Source organism: Mytilus galloprovincialis, chromosome 1 (genome assembly GCF_965363235.1).
Source record: "Mytilus galloprovincialis chromosome 1, xbMytGall1.hap1.1, whole genome shotgun sequence".
NCBI lineage: Eukaryota > Metazoa > Mollusca > Bivalvia > Mytilida > Mytilidae > Mytilus > Mytilus galloprovincialis.
Window position 1 is genome coordinate 114,519,257 of NC_134838.1, and position 21,700 is coordinate 114,540,956.

The window sequence follows — 21,700 nt, forward strand, 5'->3', positions numbered from 1 at the left end:
GCACACACAAGTACCTTGCTATTGAAGACAGACCCGTTCTTGCAAAGAGACTTAAACTCAGTCAAGTACAGATAAAATGGTGGTTTCAGAATCGCAGAATGAAAGAGAAGCGTCAGATCAAGAGCTTCGGCTACAACGACTTAACAGAATTATCAAAGTTTGTTAGTGTTGGAAGGCCTATTCCAGATCTACAGTCTTCTATGAGTCAACCATCCCAACTACATGGATTTCACCAAAACTATTCAGCATTACCATCAATGTTTAACCCGTACATGTATGAATATGGTTCTTTATCACCAGTCATGAATCCTGGTTATGTTCACCAGTACTACAACGGACTCTCACCAAAGCCAGTGCAACAGTACAGATTATAACTTGCTGATAAACATTTATCCTGAACATTTCTACGTATGTGCTTAAGTAACATAATAGTTCTATAGGTTGTTATTCAATTGTTATTTATTGTTGAAGATTTAATATGTGTATATTTGTGCTAATTAAAACATTCATTATTTGATTTTGAGATTTTATTTTATTTACCAAAATATATTAACAAAGGGGATGAGACACACACCGTCAGTTGAGTGTATCTCCAAGTCAGTCAAGAACTAGTTTATCGTGTTTGTTTTTATTCGTCATTGTAGGAATCAGGCCGTGGGTTACCTTTTGAATTGGGTGACCTTTTAACTTAAAGCTTATGATTTTACGGTTTGAGTATTGCTATTTATTCTATGTAAGTAGCAATTCACAGTTAGGAGTTTGGTTTTGCATTTTGGCCCCTGTGGATTTTTCAAATATAAATGTTATTGTGCAATAAAATTCATCTTTAGACAGTTGAGAACTAATTTAGCCTTCAAAGATGGTTTATAAGAAAATCAAGAATAATTTTTACATGTGTTTTATGGGCTATTTTTCTCAGTTCGAATCTGTATTTTCATAGCTAGACCGGTCTAAGGTCCAGAAAGATGACGCAATTTGACAAAAAAAAAATTTGAAATGAAAGACACATGATTTTTATTGGATTTCTTAATATGTAAGCAGTTCCAGAAAAGGTATTACTTCAAGCGTTTGAAATTCTACTCCTGACCAAATTTTGGGGAAGTATGTGACAACCCACCCCCCCCTTTTTTTTGCATAATTTTATAACAAATAAATGCAGATTGTTGCAATAAAGATGTAAAAAAGAAATGATATTTTAACAGTTGTGTATAAAATTTATGGGAGATTCTGACACATGTATATGCACATATAGTGACCGTGACAAGCAGAAAGCTTAATTTGCAAGAAAGCAATGAAAAGGAAATGGTAAAGTTTATGAGGGCAGATTTTAATATGTTAACCTTACTGTTTATTGGTACCATAAGATATCACATCTTTAATTATTTACCGATTCAGTGGAGTGAAAGGAGACGTCCTTATAGAACTACCAGAGCTTTGATAATTTATGGTCATAACATTTTGTAACTCCGGTCAGAATCAGGCAACTCGAGTTTTCTCCCTTTTAATCACATGAGCCGTTTCCGTCAATATTATCATATGAGGAAAAACGTCAATATCTGAAAGAATAATTCCAAAATATGGAGGCGAAACCGTCAAGTAAACAGACAGGGATGTCCCTGTTCCCTGTTTACGCTATTACACTGTTATTGGGGATAACTGCTATCATCATTATAGGTACAAATTGTAAATTATATGACCAACATTTGCAACCCCAAACTATAGTCTCTGGCACTTGTTTCTAGACTGTCGAATATCAGTATCAATGAATGTATAAAATGCAAAAGGTCAACAAGTGGCTGTGACTCGAACTATGTGACAGGCCCATCATAGGTTAATAATTTACAATTGTATTAATGTACAATGTAGATACTTAGATAGAAATTTATGCCACATCAGATTTACTTATAGTTTACATCCCCTTGTTGTCTAGAGACTTTGTCTGTGTCACATCCATTACCTTCTTGACTCAGTTGACACACAAGTACATGTTTGTGTTGATGACCGTTTACTGTAACTGTGTTGTCAAATAGATTTGGTTCACTTTCTTCTTCTCTTCTTCCCATTATGAGTCGAACTCGGTTATTTTGCTGTGTATTTCATATGCGGCTGAGTCTAGGGGGAATCCGGGTCCGTTCGCGCCCATTCACATTCACCCACTCATGTTCGCCCCCTTTCACGTTCGCACCCTACATCTTCGCGTCAAATTTTAATTGGTTTTGTGTTTAATAACTTTGTAATCAAGTTTTGGCAAGTATATTCTTATAAGTATAATTGTTGTGATGGGTCTTAGACCCTTTGCATTTCAACGACATAGATGTAGATGTTGTCATTGTCTCAAAATAAAGTGAGACAGCATTTTTTTTTGGTGTTAAATCATGATGTTTTGGATAGTGTTTATTGTTAAAAAAAAATGATAATCCTTTCTTAATAAAGTGGGATTCTGTCAAAGTTTTATTTTGTGTTGAATAACTAGTACTCTTAATCATGCTTTGGTTAGTGTATTGCTATAACTATTACTGTTTTTCATTGACTTGTTTCAAAATAAAGTGAGATTCTGACTACGTTTTTTTTGTGTGTTGAATAAATTTTATCATGTTTTGGTTATAATAGTGTATTGCTATATTTTATTGTTTCATTGTTTCAGATCAAAGGGACTAAGCTGTGTGTTTTTCATTTTAAAAAAATCTTCAATGTTTTACTCATACCAAGCTATAAATACATTCAGTATTACACCAAAGCGATTTAAAACAACAATCATAATTTTCCAATTATTCAACTGGAATTTGAATTAAAATTGGGCGCGAACGTGTAGAGTGCGAACAGACCTTGGGTGCGAACGAGCGAGATGGGAACGTGTAGGGTGCGAAAGTGTATTGGGCGCGAACGGACCTGATACCAATAGACCGGTCATGGGGATGGTAATTACTCTGGCCCTGAAGGCCTCTAGTGATCTGGACTTGGTTCTCTGTTCCCTGTAAACCTTCTCTCACAAAATATGCTTGTGATATATATTAATTTACAGAAGGAATCAATTATTCCATGATATTTTTCACCTATTGACCTATTGACCTCATGTCAAGCAGTGTAAATCATTGTTTAAGATTAACTCAAGTTTGGTGTTAAATATCCACCATATGAACTGAAACTTACTCTTCAACATATTCAAAAAGACCTCAAAAATTTAGAAACATATATAGGTGTCAGATGTATTGGGATACACACTCAAACAACAATTCTAGACATAAAGAACTTATCATATCATCTTATAGGCTCATACGTATACATGTAGCATAAAGCAACATACTTTTATATATTGTTATTTGGATGGAGAGTTGTCTCATTGGCACTCATACCACATCTTCCTATATCTATATGTATATTTATTGAGAAACTACCCCATTACATCAATGTCAAAACACCAGCTAGGTATTAGTGTTGGCTTTATACATGTGTCATACAAACTATACATTATTAGGCCATTAGAAGTCTCGTTTGAATTGTTTTACATTGTTATTTCGGGGCCTTTTTATATAGCTGACTATGCGGTATTGGCTTTGCTCATTGTTGAAGGCTGACAGTGACCTATAGTTGTTAATTTCTTTGTCATTTTGGTCTCTTTTGGAGAGTTGTCTCATTGGCAATCATATTACGTCTTTTTTTATTATACTTTTAATTATACATTTGTACGTTATATGGTGTACATAAAAAATCACATTATATTGGATCATGAAATTATAAGTGTCAGTATGATAGTAAAAGTGCATTTTCATATTTTGCATTTTATTCATAGATACATATATGTATTAGTATATTTACACATATAATTTTAGCTACATGTATGTTTGCTTTAAATACACATTCACACAAAATTTGCACACTTTCAAACTTTCATACATGTACATATATATTGATTTATTCAAATACTATACATGAAATAACTGATTGCAAACATTAATGAATGAGGTATAATTTTTGGCGAAGGTTATCAACCATCTTTTTCTGATATTATCACTGAACAAAAAGGCAACTGAGAAAAATATGCCTGTTTCTGCAGCAAGAAGAAAAGTGTGCAAATAGGAAAAAAAACTTTCTTGAATATCATTATACATTTATGCCTGGTTAGTCCAACAATACATTCAAATCATATTCATCAATACAAGAAGTAATTATATGACTTAAGTAAAACACCAAAATTATATTTCATAAACATGATGAATGGAAACTCAGACTATCATATACAATGTAGAATAAAATTTGTGCTAGCCTGTGAGAAGAAAAATATATGTATTTTAAATGAGTTTAATGAGAATGAGTTCTGTTGTTTTATGAACAAGTCTCATATATAGATATTAATAAATATGTGCTTCTCAAATTCACTTTCACGACATAACTGCTGCTGTACATCAATTCAAATGTAGTAGCTGAATATCTATTGAACTTACGATATTTTCTTTTTCAGTTATGTATTATATGTTGACCGGAAGAGGAACACGTTTTGATATTGGATGGTAAATACATTAACTATATGTGAAGCTGTTTTAGGTTAATTTCAGTTGCTAGGGGCATTCTTTCAAACAGTATGGTTCTATACAGGCACGTAGCCATGAATTTTTAAGGAGGGTTATTTAGACTCACGAACTAAACTTTAAGTCGTCACATTTCAAACAGAAAGTTGACATTAACAGTGCTTATTTGTTTTCAAGGGGGGGCTCCTGAACCCCCTGGCTACGGGTATGCTATAAACATGTTTGTATCTACCTTTCTGAACTTAATTATATAACCATCTGTAATAATGATATTTTTTACATTGCACATTTTTGTTCTATTTTTATGTATCTCTATTATAAATAAAAAAGTTTTTTTTACATTTGAGATTATAGGGGAAGGTTGATCTACTTTCTCCCCCTTTACAAGTTCATGTGTAAGTTCCAGGTTGAGAATTTTATTCAGTAAGCGTCTTTACAAATTTTGTCTGTTTAGAATTTTAAAGCCAAGTATAAGCAGGAAAAGACATTATGAGATCTCAACCTTCCCATTGTTAATCTTGTTCAGTAATATATAACCTTCCCATTGTTAATCTTGTTCAGTAAAATATAACCTTCCCATTGTTAATCTTGTTCAGTAAAATAAAAAAACATACAATAGGAACGTTCAAAGAAAAACATTAAATTTATTTTTAAATTCAACATGTACAAAAGACATCAACAAAACTTAAATCAATACAGAAATAAATCAAACTTGATGAAAACCGTGTACAATGCACGACTAAATTCCAATTTACAATATAATGAATACTTCTTACAGTTTCTAAAATGAATTGATAAAAAACTGCTTGTACCATTTGATATAAAACATGTGTAATTGAAGAGCATGACTCTACATCCAAAATCATCTTAGTCTCCTCTGGGACTCAAACCCAACCAGGGACCTCTGTGTTACAAGGCAGCGCTCTAAACAACAGTATATATATACATTGTATTCATGTTGTATTGTTATATTTGATTGTGTAATTCAATTAGTCCAACTAAAAATATAACTTTTATTTTTGTTCATTGTGGCTATCAAATTCTAACTAACTTTCTGTGTTGTTGTTGTAGGTTTTTGTCAGAGACTTCACCATATATGTGGGGCTCCATAGGTGTTGGTTTATGTATATCTCTGTCAGTTGTAGGAGCTGCATGGTAAGTTCTAAAATTGTGAGAAACATAACATGCGTAAGGTTATTTCAACTGTCTTTTTAAAATGCATGGTTCATGAATATAGATAGATGTTTTCAGTATTAAACTTTCATAATTGTTTACTGAGTTTTCAGAACTGCTAGCCTAAACCTCTACATATGCAAATATGAAAAATAAATAAAACTTTTAAAGAATCAATGCTGTAAACTCAGAAATTATTGCTAGGTTTTTGCTAATGTTAATAATGTGATTTGGTGACTATTGCAATAATAAGAAGTTAGAACTAGCATTTTAATATCTTATTCATAGATACTCCTTAATTGTCAAAATATGAAGCAGACTTACCAAATCAAGGGTATCCATTGGATAGATGTATTCAACATAGTCACCAAACTTTGAATTATTTAGTGGGAGGACATGATCTACATACATGTAATGGAATGCAAATTTTAAAAGAATAACTTTAGTTTCATTCTTTCTGGTGAGCTACTGTATGAAGTTATCCTCATATTGAAAGTGATGTCTAGTCAATGGATAAAAAAGGCTTTTGTATATAATTGAAGTTTGACTTTTATTTTATAGTTTTTGTGACATATCATTTCAGGGGAATATTTACTACTGGGTCTAGCATTTTAGGAGGAGGAGTAAAAGCTCCCAGGATCAAAACAAAGAACCTAATTAGCATTATTTTCTGTGAGGCTGTAGCTATTTATGGAATTATTTTAGCTATAGTTATTGGAAATAAACTTGGGGTAAGCAAAATTGAAAGTAATATAAGTATCTGGTTACTGCATATCTAACTAATACAGCTATAATTTAAGATACATAAGATAAGAAAAATAAAAATATATTATCAATTAACTTACTAGGGTTGCAAGCAACCCTCTTGAATCTGAGTGGCTATTATCATCAGCATCAACATTTAATTTTGAAATTTATTACTCAACTTGTAGTCTATGACCAGTTATCCACATCAATTTTTATTAAAAAGTGTCAAAAAAGAAATACATCCTCAACTCATCATTTGTCCATAAAGTGAATGAATCCGCAGAATTCAGTAACGAAAGTTTATATTGATATTTTAGAAATATGACCCACTGGAATCCAATTTAGATGTGATAAGGGACAGTCATTATGCAGGTTTGATATTAGTACTATCATAAGTTTGAAAGAATAAGCAATTCAGTGGTAAATTGTTACAATTGTGAAACATAAGAAAAGCAAAAAGATCTGTTTCAAGATACTAAATAAAATTGAGAATGGAAATGGGGAATGTGTCAAAGAGACAACAAAGTATGCTTCCTGTTAGAAACATATTTCATTGATTTTATGAATATTTCAAAGCCAGCTTAAGCAAAACCTATGACTGTGATATAGAAATATGGTGACCTTGACCTCACCCATCCTACATTGTCCTACAATAAAATCCATGCAAACACATGTCTGCAGTGTGGTATGTATAAGTACCCAGCTGGGAGATATCCATATGGATTAGTTAAGTCAAATGCCTTGTGCATAGAGAGTGAAGTTTCAATTCAAAGAAGAGTCAACACCTCTTAATGTTACAATAAGTAATATAGCATGAGATTTGAATTATAAAAATGAAAACAAAGGCACAACCAACAATCAAAGTTTATCGTCAGAGTGACATTCTTTTGTTTACATAAATAATATATATGAAAAAATTTAATTTTAAAAGTTCATAATTGATTACATACATGTTGAAATTAAATATTTGCAGGTTTCCAGATCTTTGCTGCCGGTATTAATGTAGGTATATGTAACCTTGCCTGTGGATTGTGCGTGGGTATTGTTGGATCTGGTGCAGCATTAGCAGATGCTCAAAACTCTGCTCTCTTTGTTAAAATTCTAATCATAGAAATTTTTGGAAGTGCTATTGGTCTTTTTGGAATTATTGTTGCCATTTTACAGGTAAGTGCAAATGCTTAAATTTATTTAAAAAAAAATACAAAATATTAAATATCTTGAAGTATAAAGAGAAGTTTAAAAAAATATACAACATGAAACAGTGAATTGAAATGTTATCGAGGATTTCAAATATTGTTCAAGAAGGAGAACCAGTTCAGAATGAAATCATTCACAGCTGGTTTACAAAGATATGGAATTTTATTTATCTATTTGAATAAGTATGTTCAATGAAAATGAATTCAAAAGAAAAATAAAGGAGTTCTTCAACAGCATGATCAGCCCACAGAAAAACTGTTAAATTGTTAGGCAGTGTTGAGGGTTAAATGAACACTACTGATATTGTTACCATTCTTCACTTGGAGGCAGAGTCTGAGAGAGTAGTACTATAAACATTGCATAACTGTTTCTATTCATTTACTTCATGGCACACTTGCAAATCCTGTTACCTAGCATTGTCAAAGTATACAGATGGGTGCAGAATCAACCTAACATTTGTCCTATTACCTAGCATTATCAAAATATACAGATGGGTACAGACATAACCTTACACGCATTAAATACTGTCAAATTATTGTGCAACAGGAACATAAACACATACTATTGTTCTCAAAATGGGCATGTAAATAAATTTTAAAAAGATTGTACAATTCATGAACATACAGCTACAATTGGGAAGATTTTGAATTTAAAAACAAATTCAATGAAAGTATGCATAGTTCTAAAAAAGAAAGCACAAAAAGCATAATTATCTATTAACATCTTCAGACATCACAGGTTGGCAGAAACTATTTCTATCACTAGTATAGTTGAAAATGTCACTGTTTGAAACTGTCGATGGAAAAGGTTAATAATAAGACTAAACAAAATGAAAGATCAAACCAATCAAAGTACAAATGTATATTATTCTATAAGCAAAGTACAAATGTATATTATCCTATAAGCAATAACGTTGTGTATCATGACTGGTATTTGACTCCTTGTATATCTATGTGCTATTTAACTTAATTTAGAGAAATTGATTAATGAACTGTTTTTTTCCAGATCTCCAGTGCAAAAATGGGAACTTCATAAACAAAACATAGATAGTCATAGACACTGTATAGAGTCCCAGGATATGTATTCAGAATTATGTCTAGTGTAGTTAATTGTGAATTTGACTTGAACATGGATGCTTTAGATCTATTACTGTTGTCTCAAAATGTATGGAGTTTTCATAGTTAAATTTATTAGTTGTACATAACAAGTTTAATAAGATCGCTGCTTTGAATATTAAAAATCATGTGATTACACTAAAACTACATTGTCATGTAAATGTGGAATATTAAGGTTCAAGATTTAGAATATATTAGGATAATTTCATTATGTAATAAAAGTTCTACATCTTGGTTTATATGCATTTAATATTAAGTAAAAGTTGAAATTTATTAAAACAAAAGTAAATAATTTAATTCATTTAAGTTAAGGAGAGCCTAACTATGATAGTTGATGCAAGAAAACTATTAGCCAAAAAATAAAACTGAAACAGTTTTATGGAAAGAATTTGTTCATGACATTTTGTGTCTATATAATGTATTATTGTGATATATATAAATATGTTTTGTATTGAAACACATTCCTTATACATGTACATAAAATTATACATACAACCACTTGTTAGAAGTAGTGAAAGAAAACAGAATTTTAAAATCATTCTTTTTTACTTTTACAAATTGTGACTTGGATGTGGAGTTGTCTCATTGACACTCATACCACATCTTATATCTTTGGAATTGGTTTTCAATATTCATTTTAATAAATTTTATAATCTGTATCCAAATTTCATATTTGACATTTTCTGGAAAAAACAGGATTAAAAATAAAACATGATTTTTCTTTTACCACTTGTGATTAACAGACCATAGATGTTGTTTTCAAAACTGTTTTCCATACAGTATGAATAGCCAATATGAATAAAAAATAAGTGAATCTGTGGAAAATGGATTGATTGTAATAATAATGTTACAGTCATAATAAATCTTTATATGTTATTTTTATCTCTTATTTTTATTTGCTTTTCTGTTCCAAGTGAGCTAGACCCATATATTGGTGCCCTTTGTCTTCTGTTATTGTTGTCTGTTCACTTTAACAAAAATCTTCTGACCACTTAATGTAAGCAAATACCTTACAAAATAATCAGTTTTCTTATTGTCCTTTTATAATTGTATCATCTTTCTTAAAATCTGTGGTTCTCCAATATGTCTTATTTCACCCACAATCACTTTTTATTCTTAAGCTAATAAATTTCAAGCTTTTTTTGCTAATGAGGCCATTTGTGTTCTGACACATCTAGTTTGTCCTTTTATAATTGTATCAACTTATTGTCTCTATAACTATGTCATTAGTTGATGAGAATAAAAGTCATTCAGTTTTTATATATCAATCAATCACAGTGGGTTAAACTGAGGCCTCTTCATTATCAACAAATTATGGAACTGTGAAGTTAAGTTTTTTTTTAAAATCTTTTGCCCGTAATTATGCAATAAATGTGTGACAGTCAACATTTAACTTTTATACTCAAGGCTAAATAGAATTTTGACAACATGCATAGTTTGCCTTTTATCATGAAAACTGAGACTACTACAAAATATGTGTTATAGTAGTCTCAGCTGAAAATCTAGTTGGTGCACTGTCAATGATTGAAATCAAATAGGCTAAGACATAAAAAGTTGACCAGTCTGTTATAAACCATCTTTGGTGATGGAACGTTATGCAGGACTGAGGTATTATTTACTGCCACACATATCCAGTCATTATATGTATAGCTCATTCTGAGACTACTATAACCTAAACTTATATTAGTCTCAGGTTCATTGTAACTCGGACAATGTAGGCACTAACAATGGAAACAATAGTTTACAATATTTAAAATTATGACATTCAGAAATTCCAAAATGTTTTTATTAAGCATCTGCCTGGGTGACTGGCTGTCACAATGTCTCTAGTTACAATACAGGTTTGGTATTAACATAACAAAAAAATTTATAGGTGGCTAACAGTTATTTGAAACATTTTGAATGGGTACAAGAGATTCTTCTTGAACACTATATCGGGAAAGCAGTTCCCCTCTCCACCGAAAAAAAAGTCATAATGAAAAACCACAGACAATACAAAGCAAAGGCAAATGTCTGCTAACTTAAGAAAAAGGCAGATTCTTGATTTTATTTTTATTTAAATTTGTGAAATATGACAGCAACTTGTTCTTTGGCTTGTGGTCGAATAAATTGTCATCTATTTGACAACTCCTGGCTCTTCAAACTGGGGTAGTGTCTGGAAAAATTTGGCTGAACAGACTTGTAAATGAAATGTGAATGAAAAATTTGGATGGTAGACTTTTCAGATATATCTACACTCTGCTGCTACTGTTAATTTATTCCCTTTATGTAGATTATACAACCATTTATTTAATGTGCCTGACTTTAATAATAATGAGCTATTTCTATTTTAGAATAGATTCGTTACTAGTTTGATGCTTGATCCAAAATGTTCTATTTACAAAATACATCACAAGTAAACTTTGCATTCTCTGATAAACTATCTTACTTTTCTACTTAAAATATGTACAACTGGTACACGTTTGTACTATTAAAAATGTGTCCTGGTTCAGGAACAAACTTGTCCTCCTTGTACAATTATCCTTTATGTACCCTACAAGTTAACATACTTGTCCAATACGGTACTACTTATATCTTGGTACAATTATGTACCCTATAAGTTAACACACTTGTCAAATACGTCACTGTTCAACTTGTAAACTCCAACTAGACAAGTCCGTGTACCAACCTATTCTTTTTTACTCTTAAGTTACAGTAACTATTATTTAAGAGACAACGATCTCGAATATGAACGTACCGTACCTTAATCTTATAAATGTCTCCGTAGACTTGAGCAAGGAATCGCCCTTATTTATATACACCAATGGTAGCTGTACCATTCTTGAAGGAGGGTGTCCTACCAAAGTGCCTTGTTACCAGTATCAGAGTTTCCTTTGGAACACCCCTTCACAATTAACCTTACCCAAGGTTTACCTGGCAAATATCTTGTTCTTTGCTTTGTTTTATTAAAGTTTGTATGAATATATTAGATAAGGCTTCTGCCGAACTGTAAAAAATGTACAAACTATCTTAACCTATGATACAAAATCATCACAGTTCTAAAGTTGCGCCTTTTTTTTTATGAGAACAGCGCTACCACATCAATCTAAAGTGCTGCTATTTGGTGCTATATAGGTGTTAGTTCCATTGACATCTTGCATATCTGACAAACGCAGTTATCTGCTAGTAACTTATGTTCTCTTAAACAGTCAATGACTGCTGAAGGATCTTTGTTAAAAATGTTCTTGGGGACTTAGTGTGTGTAGAAGTTAACCATGGTTAGAAAAACTAAAGAGATAAAATTCAGGGGGATTAATGTTTGGAAGTTTAGCATGTGCTTATTCGATAAATTAAATGAAGAAAACAATCTAGTGAAACTGAATATGCAAACATTTGCACGGAAATGTATCGTTGATGTTTCCCTGTTACCTACATTCTCGAGTGGCCTTTTCTCACGAAAAAAGGAAGTTATAAGACAAGAAAGACTTGATGTCTGTGTGCATTTTTAACACACTTTCGATACACATGAAACTCAAATTATTGCATCATTTTTAGAAATGAATATTAAACTTATCACATGTATCAGGAAAGTTTATTGGTTGACAAAGATTTACTTTCACGTGACATGTGGAAATTTCCATTATTTAGACGGAGGTAACCGAGTTTACACAAAGGACATTGGATTAAAACAAAAAGGTAAGTATTTTAGCGTTAAAAGTAAGTAATTATAAAATATGAATGAAAGAAAAATATCGAAATTCGTTCTTTTCAATACAATATCGATTTGTCTTTCGTATGGTACTTTAATTCCATAATAAAATATAAACAATAATACAGTAGTTAGTATCCTTGTGTGAAGGAAAGAAAATATTGACCACATTAGTTTGTTTTTCTTAAAAAAAGAGAATGAAACAGACATTAATATAACTATATGTGAAAAAGGTATTTAATCAGTATCAATCTCAAATTTAATATGACGTATATGAGTATTAAAATTTAGGTCAGATAATGGATGTGAGGATTTTCGTCTTCGTTTTCAAGTAAAACTTGTCAGTGATACCTTTAATTTGTTTAACGCATACACATATGTATATATAATAGACATAATTCAACCCTTGAATGATTTTAAAAATCAATAAAAATAAATATGAAGTACGTATTGTCAAACAGTGGGTATACTTCTCATATTACGGAAGAATAATTTCGTCATGTGACTTGCAATTTATGAATATCTGTCAAAACTGAAAAAAAGAACATCAAATGTTATACTAAGGTCCGATATTGCTCGGACGTCTGACTGCTTTGTGTTAGGACTTGTTGGGTGCAACCCACCAATAAAGAAGCCATCACAAGTCAGAGTAAACTCGGACTAACATATGTTATATGGTACCTATCAACTTTCACTTTACACAGCTATCAACAGTGACAATTAATTAATATCAGCGAAATTTTATAGAACAAAATCGTTTCAAGATAACTGAAAGAATAAACATGAAATATGCAGTATACACCCAAAATAACAAATATTTCAGCTAATTTCTATAGTTTCATATGTTATGAGAAACACCTGCTCATAAAACATTGAGTACGATTTACATCGTACTTGGACTTAGACCCCCCCCCCCCCCCAAAAAAAAAAAAACAAAAAAAAAACAAAAAAAAAAAAACCCACTGTATTTTGTGTTTCAATCTCAAATTTTGTTCTCAGAGTACTGAGTAAAAGTTTTATGACCAACCGCTCTGCACGTTATCGACTGTAGACCCTGCATTTTGTCCACGAATACAGAACGTAATCCGTGTATGGCGTATAAATTCATTATGTGTATCATGTCAGTAACTTACCGCTTTAAAACAGTTTTATGGAAATCTTGAATGACAAATTCTCTTTATGTTGACTTGTGAAGTCATTGTTTTAATTACTCAATATTTTGTATTATATTTCATAGGCCAATGAACAATTCCCCCGATTCCGATCAGGATAGGGAGGAAGTCTCGCATAGAACGGATGCAAATCTTATTTATATTGGAAACACAGAGCCTACATCGATTGCAGATCTGGAACAACTGTGTGCAACAGCAAATACATTAAGAGAAGAAAAATATGATTTGGAAAATAAGAACGATGAACTGCAGCATCAAACATTGACGTTAAAACGCGAAAATTACGGTAAATATATACATAATGATGGCAATGATATTTCTAATCAAGAGTAAGAATAATCTAGGTTAAAACTTACAAATAAGTATTTTGAAAAATGTCAGAAGACACCCATTCCAAAAGACAAAAACACCAATACTCAGTACTAGATCGATGGCAAAGTGTAGCAGAGATGACTCTCCATTGGTGAATATATTTAAAAAGATGACAACACAGCCATAAATCTCTTTTAATGATAGATGTGATTTTTTTTTACATATTGAAAATCATTACTTTGAAATGTTGGGGTTCGTTTTGTTTAGTCTTTAGGTTTCCATGTTGCGTCTTCTGTACTATTATTGGCTGTTTGTCTTTTTTTTTAATTTTTTAGCCATGGCGTAGACAGTTTATTTTCTATCTATGAGTTTGAATGTCCCTCTGGTAACTTCGTCCCTCTTTTATAGAAAAAAGCATGTCAATAATTTCATAAGATTAATACGAAGTTACATGACTAATCTTGGGTCTGTAAACGAGTGTTAGGATTTGTAGTTTGAAGAACACCTATTCGAGCAGAATGCTTAGAACTGTATATTTTTTAATATATAAGCTACCCTTTTCTCCAGTACTCTTAAAATATCCTTTTAGAAATAGATAAAATTTAGCCAACTTGATTTGAATATTCAAAACAAAAGTAGGTTTGCTTTGCACTTTTTTTTTAATTCTCTTCTACCCTCAAGGTGTTTTCCATCATCTGTGTACAATCTGTGTATTATTTTAGATGAAAGAACGTTTAATGTTTTTAATATATCTGTACTTGGTAATTTGTTCTCCAATGCTCACCTCGAGTGTGTCTGGTTTTACCCTTGGCGGGTTCAAATATTTAAATGTATCATTGTAGATGCAAGAAGAAAAATTAGAGAATTAGAGGATGCTGTTGAAACAGAGGTAATGTTTTTTTTCCATAATTCTAAAAAAATGAAAAGAACAAATTATAACTTTCATGCGTTCGAAGCGCTTTTCTAGATTTACATTCTTCATGAACGCCCAAAGGCGAATATTTGAAAGCCAAGCATGTATAAGTACCGACAAAGTGGAGTTCAGATACTTTGGTAATAATTCACCATAAAAAGAACAGGCGATTTTGGCTGTGCGTTTTGGGTCCCAGATGCTCCCAACCGTTAAATGAATTTTGCTATTTTAAGTTCAGTAATTGGCATTCCCGACTCCTGACGAAGGTTTCAAATAAGGCTCTTCCCTTATTGAATCGATGTCTAAGGGTAAACTGATAAATTTAAAATACATCTTACGCTATTAACTGTAAATACATAAGTTGAACACTCAGTAAGAAAACGTATCATATTATAATTGTTTGTGAATTGACAAAAGATCATAAAACATATCACTTTTTTTAAAACATAATTGATGCTGATGTTTCAACTGGCCCCCAAACATTTCTCAATAGGTTTTGAAAATAACAATCAATTCTTTTAGCTTTTCTTGATTATTTTACAACACGGTCAACCATTTCTTATGTTATGCATTAAGCATATTTGGGACCATTAAGGCATTTCTCCCAACTATTAAACTTATATCTGAAGTACACTTCTTAAATTTTTTGAAATTCTAGTTATTTCTTGTAGTTAATAATAAACTAGACATTGATTTTTCGTATATATTCTATATGAATGTTACATCCAAATTTTTACAAAGACGCTTTTTAATTTAGAAACGATCGATGTAAACTGATTGTTCATTTCTATAAACATTTTCTTAAAGAATGTCAATGTAACATTGTAGTAATATATTTGAGCATTGTCTTAATAGGTACTTAAATTGAATTTATTTTGAACAGTTTAAGGCAAAGCTTTACCTGTACTATATACCTTTTTACACTTATGGTCTTATATCCTATCAATACTTATGTTTTGGCATAGCAAAAGATCATGTTTTTAACATACAAGTGTGGACACAGATGAGTGTGGATAGTATGTTTGGATGTTTGACAGTGTTTTATGATTAATGTAGTTCTATGATTTTCCTATATGTGTTATTAACTGTGTTGCACGATGACAACCAACCGGAGCATTGGGAGTATTGTTTATTTTATTTCTAGTTTAGTTTTTATGTTCAAGACAGGCATGGAAGAGACACTAATTGCATTAGTTACCAAATGATTATGATAGAATATGTTCCACATCTTTGATTTTGGATACATTTTATAGCTAGGAGAGCAACACATAATAGGTTCAATTTTTCGTGATTTTTTTAAATTGGGAGATGATATCTGAGAACATGATATAAGGAGCCTGTAATTCAGTGGTTGTCGTTTGTTTATGTGTTACATATTCGTTTTTTCTTTATTTTTTGTACATAAATAAGCCTGTTATTTTTCTCCTTTGAATTGTTTCACATTGTCATTTCGAGACCTTTTATAGCTGACTATGCTGCATTAGCTTTGCTCATTGTTGAAGGTTGTGCGGCGACCTGTAATTGTTAATTTCTATGTCATTTTGGTCTGTTGTGGAGAATTGTCTCATTGGCAATCATATCACATCTTTTTTTATATGTATTTGCTAACTATTTGTATGGTTCTATTTATATATACTGAGTGCCAATGAAAACGCAACACTGGGTTTTTCCAAAAATAAAATTTATATTAGAAATCATAATCTTTCAAAATGAATTGTTCTTGAAAATTAACAATTCTAACAATAGATCGATATCAAACAAAAATGTTTCATTGTCATCTTTCGGGCGCAATAGATAAACGAAACATCCAATGTCGAATCATCAAATCAGTCCTAACAAAAAATGTTACAACCCCGTTGTGCAGCGCAATCTCAACAGCGCCGTGGAATTGATCATCCCGGACGTTTAATGTGATCTCGAGGAATGTTATTCCACTTGTCCTGTAAAGCAAACTCAAGCTGACTTTATGATATTGGTGGTGGTTTTCATCGTCTAAACCATGTCAAATCTGATGCAAAATTTGCTCTATCGGACCCTAAATCTGGCGAAACGCACGACTTTTGGCCAAGGCGGGTGCCAAACATCTATGTAACCACCACTGACGATTTTTGGTACATAATGAATGATTTTTGGTCTACAGAATTCGATGTTTACACCAGACGGCCGTTAAGATGTCGGCTGTGGTCCTCTTTAACCGTTGAATTTCTGTGCAAATGGTGCTTTACTGAAATTGCTCCATAGGATCTACCGTGACCACCATTGAACTCACGTGACCTTTGGACATCCATCAGAGTCGATATCGGATATGTTAAAGACCAAATGTATCGGTTTTGCTGAGCGTTTCTTGCTTTTTGAACCCCGGGATGTGGCTTATCATTAACTGATCCATTTTTGTTGAATTTGTGGATGATTTGGGTTATTGTATGCTGTGAAAGGCTTCATTGGATCATGCCCGAAACTGCATGTCGCTGGTTGTCAGAAAGTCCTGGCATTTACTCAGATGTTTATTGCAGTTTCCTTACAATAAGGGTGGGAAAATTCATGACATTAGCCAAGCTTTAAATGACAAAATCGTGAAAATGGTGCGTATGTTGAAAAGCTGTGAACTCGGTTTATGTCCGTTCAAAATAACCCTTACTTCGCATTTGTTCCAAAAATCACCCAACCGTAAAGTTGTCGACAATTGTCTGTAAAGTCATTTTCAACCAACTTTACAAAGTTCTAATATAAAATAAATAAAAATTATCAGACTTTTTTGAAAAACAAAAGTGTTGCGTTTTCATTGGCACTCAGTATATCTTTGTGGTGGCTTGTCAGTATCATTAGTAAAACAATTTAAAATGTTGAATTGATCCTCAGATTAGAAGACATTTATTGGTTTTTAGTAATGACAATGCCTAAAATGATGCTTGGGCCTGATGAGCTAGAAAGTAAGCTTCTGTGCTGTTTTCTATCAATTCTTTGATAATATCTCCTTCAAAGCTGGTGAAAGCAAAACAAATTTGGTCAATGGACAAATGATGTTTGGTTCAAACAAAAAAAAAATGCTTTTATCTCCCTGTTACTTACATTGTACATAGAAATGATAATACTTGGAGACATCCTTGTACATGAGATTATTGAGAGTTGTCTGTAAAATCTTTATTTCACAAAGAATGAATTGCATAACAATGAACCGAGCTCAAAGCAAAGCACTAATAATACACTTTGACAGAGAGCTCAATCCAGTGATATACTTTGTACTACAGGTCCTTCATGAACATCCATCAACCAGAACCATATCTCAATAACATGCCATTCTACATGGTTGGATCAGAAGTCCTGAAAAAGACATGATTTTTTTTATCGTATTTAAAGTATATATGCATAGGTTAAAACTTTCACAAATTTGTGGTATAATCTATCAATCGCTTCATGCACAAACTGGTATAGGTTGAGCATGAGTGCCCCTCTGTTGGAAATAAAAACATACCTCCACCTAATTTTAGTCAACCGATGAAGAAACATTCAAAACTATAAAATGTTATCTAAGACTTGTCAGTGTCTATATATAGCTATTCACCATCGCCACTGAATCAGTGATATATGTACACACAAATACATGTAAGACTAAAATTAAAGTACATATATAAGACTAAAACTGACATTCGGTCTTTACCTTCATTCCCCAAGTCCTGTTCAAATCTGATTCATGATAAAATAAAAATTACAACCAATGAAATCAAAGGCGAATGAAGAGCCCCCCACCCTTGTCTGGAAAAAAAATGGTTGATTATTTAGAGAACCACTGGAGCATGATCAGAGTTGGCCCTCTCTTAGGCAGTCAGTGGGCCCCCACTTATGAAAATTTCTGGATTCGCCACTTGAAATATCCTTCTAATAGACTAGCGTTTAAATCCCAGTTTTCTAATATGGTAGCTAGGTGGAACCTAAAACTAAAAAAATTGAAAAAAATATTTTAAATATATTTCAAATGCATGTACATGTGATAATATAAATTCTCCAAATTTCACTGTATTTTCCCTTTTGATGTTTTTTTCACCTACAGCCAGTTTGGTGTGGGTTGATGTTTGATTGTTGTACATGTTATATATCGACATGAGATTTGTTTATATACATAATACTTATTTCCCTAAATTCAAATAAAATAGATGTGAGAAATTAAAGGAAACCATATGCAAATATTAAAAAAATAATTTGCATTTGTTCTGTTGATTGATAGTGGTACACATGTGAAAAAATGGTGAAATCACTTATATATAGTTCTGATCAAAAGTTTCATGATAGACATGCATGGTAAATAAGTAGTAGGTTGTTTGAAGTTTGCAGCATATTCAACTTTGAAAATCTTTTTCAGGTCTACAATCCATATAACAATCTGTATATATGTGGTATAATTTCCAATGAGACAGCTTTCCAGAGGTTAAAATAACAAAGTAATTATAGGCAACCATACAGCCTTAAAAAGTGAGAAAACAGTCTAGACATGTTAAGTAAGCAACAATTAAATTAAGAAAAGTAATGGCCTGATTTGCAACTTATAAACAACTAGTTTGGAACCCTCCCCCCAAAAAAATCATCGAGCAGATTGCTCTGAGGGATACGATTGCCGTTGTTTCGTTGACACATGTACATGTATACATGTAGCTGGATAATATTAATTTCAAAACTAATTCAACTGCACATGTAAAATAGTTACAAAATAGCCAATCCCGGATAAAAGTGTATGAACAATGCAATTACATGTAGGCCTATTGTGTTTTATTTTTGTACTATCAATTCCAAGTTTACTTTCCACAGCAGTCACTGAGACTCAGAGTGAGAGAAGGTATTTCACTTCGTATCTTATCACCTATTTTCCTACGTTAATTCTAGGAGGAACCCAATTCCTAACTCTTTAAATATTTAATTTCCTTTCGGTCAGTGATCATGACTCCTTTCCGTACACATTTATTGGTTTAAATTGCGATCGTTTTTAATATAATACACTTTATTGACAGAACGAGCTAATACTCGACTTATTGTTTTGATTCAGAATTCTCGGAAGTTACTTCTGGAAGGGAGACAACTCGAAACAATAATATGAAAGACTCCATTTCGCCTGAAGGGGTGTTCTACGATGTGGACTATATTTATTTTAATTTAAATGATGCATATGATTTAAAATTATGCAACAATAATAACCTTCAATAGCAGACATACATAGAAAAGATCCCATGAGTTAAAAATTAATTAATTGAGTGGGGAATCCAGAGCAACCATTCAATCGAAAAACCCTCAAAGTCAAGAAAACTATACGCATGCGCATAATTTCCAAAAAACCTGGAGCAAGAACGTATATTAAATGTTTATTAAACGACCTAGATAGTTCTCTATTTCTTTATGGAAGTACGATCTCAAAAGGTACCTTCATAAAGGTAAAATATAAGAAAAACTCCACTTCAGTTCTTATATGACAGAAATAGATTTATCGGAATTCAGAGAACTTTCGCATTTTATCAAAACTGGGAATTCCCTCTGCATTTTATCAAAACTGGGAATTCCCTCTAACGTGTTTCTAAATTTATAAAAACACTAAATATAAATACTGCTTAATTCTGATTTTCCGTGTTGTTAAAAACACGCATATTTTTCCGTGTTGTTAAAAACACGCATATTTTTCCGTGTTGTTAAAAACACGCATATAAGTCAAGGGAATTATCAAACATGAAGATTATGAAAAGAACATTATAGGAAAGTTGTTAAAGTTCAATCCCTTGTTTGTTTTTACCTTTTAAAGCAAGACAATCATAAGAATCTGAGATGTTCCTTAATGTTTAGAATAAAACGATTGACGTGAGGGCAATGCTCTGCGCCACCAGTATAAGTCTACAGATTGCTTGAAAGCAATTGTATCCCAAAAATTGTTCCAATGAAGATAAAGGCAAGCCTGGAGGGGATTCATTACATTTGGAACAACTTTTCTGAAGGATGGATACGTATAAAAATTAAAATATGTAATAAGATTGCCAATAAGACAACTACCCACAAATGTTCAAATGACAAAGCAATTATAGGCAACCATACAGCCTTCAAAAATGAGGGAAACTGTCCTAACATGAAAAGTATGCATTAATACACTTGAGAAGAGCAATGGCCTGATTCACAATTCCACTAATAAACAGGTCGGGAACATCTACCTTTCAAATAAACCAGATGCTCCACAGGGCGCAGCTTGATACTACAGCAGAGGCCGAACCCTGAACAGTTGGGGCAAGTATGGACACAACATTAAAGCCTGATACAGCTCTGAATTTGGATTGTGATCAAATAGTCAAAACAGAATAGGTTTCTGACACAGAATGAATGTAGTCTAAGAACTTAAAACATTTAATATTAAATTGGACTTATACCTATTGTGGTCCTTTATCCGAAAATCTTAATACATGGTTTGAGGCACTTGACACAGAAAAAAATCCTGTATATAGACTTAGGGGTCGACCATTTGATATTCTGGGGGAGGGGGCAGGAGGATTTGTTTTTAATCGGTTAGTTATTTTTGTAATCTAAGAGGACAAATTATTCATTTTCTGCACTAGTGAAGCAAGATTTTTCATATTCATTAAAGCAAAGGACTGATTATTCATTTTCACAACTGTATTTATGATATTCGAAAAACATACAATTTTTAAATGATTTGTTTATTATAAACAACATATTTGTGTTTCCTTTAAATTTTTATTTTGACATTATTTTTTTTTGCGTACAGAATGCTATAAATTTTTATTTTGACATTTTTTTTTGCATGTCGAATGCTATAAATTTTTATTTTGATATTTTTTTTTGCATGCTGAATTGATATGCACGCAGTTGCGTGT

At 32.0% G+C, this 21,700-nt stretch overlaps 1 protein-coding gene across 1 annotated transcript; it reads left to right on the forward strand.

Moving 5' to 3' along the window:
* The first annotated feature begins 1,495 nt into the window (after positions 1-1,495).
* LOC143052530 (V-type proton ATPase 21 kDa proteolipid subunit c''-like) lies at positions 1,496-9,634 on the forward strand. Its single transcript, XM_076225584.1, has 7 exons — positions 1,496-1,674; positions 4,460-4,508; positions 5,598-5,681; positions 6,283-6,430; positions 6,764-6,818; positions 7,420-7,610; positions 8,649-9,634. Exons 1-7 carry the CDS (start codon positions 1,578-1,580, stop codon positions 8,676-8,678), a joined length of 654 nt encoding a protein of 217 aa, XP_076081699.1. The 5' UTR covers positions 1,496-1,577; the 3' UTR covers positions 8,679-9,634.
* The last annotated feature ends 12,066 nt before the right edge of the window (positions 9,635-21,700 follow it).

Coding starts and splice junctions, on each gene's coding strand:
- LOC143052530 (XM_076225584.1), top strand. CDS start 1,578: ATGGAGGCGAAACCGTCAAGTAAACAGACAGGGATGTCCCTGTTCCCT. Junction 4,509..5,597: donor ACACGTTTTGATATTGGATG/GTAAATACATTA, acceptor TTGTTGTTGTAG/GTTTTTGTCAGAGACTTCAC. Junction 6,819..7,419: donor AAGGGACAGTCATTATGCAG/GTTTGATATTAG, acceptor AAATATTTGCAG/GTTTCCAGATCTTTGCTGCC.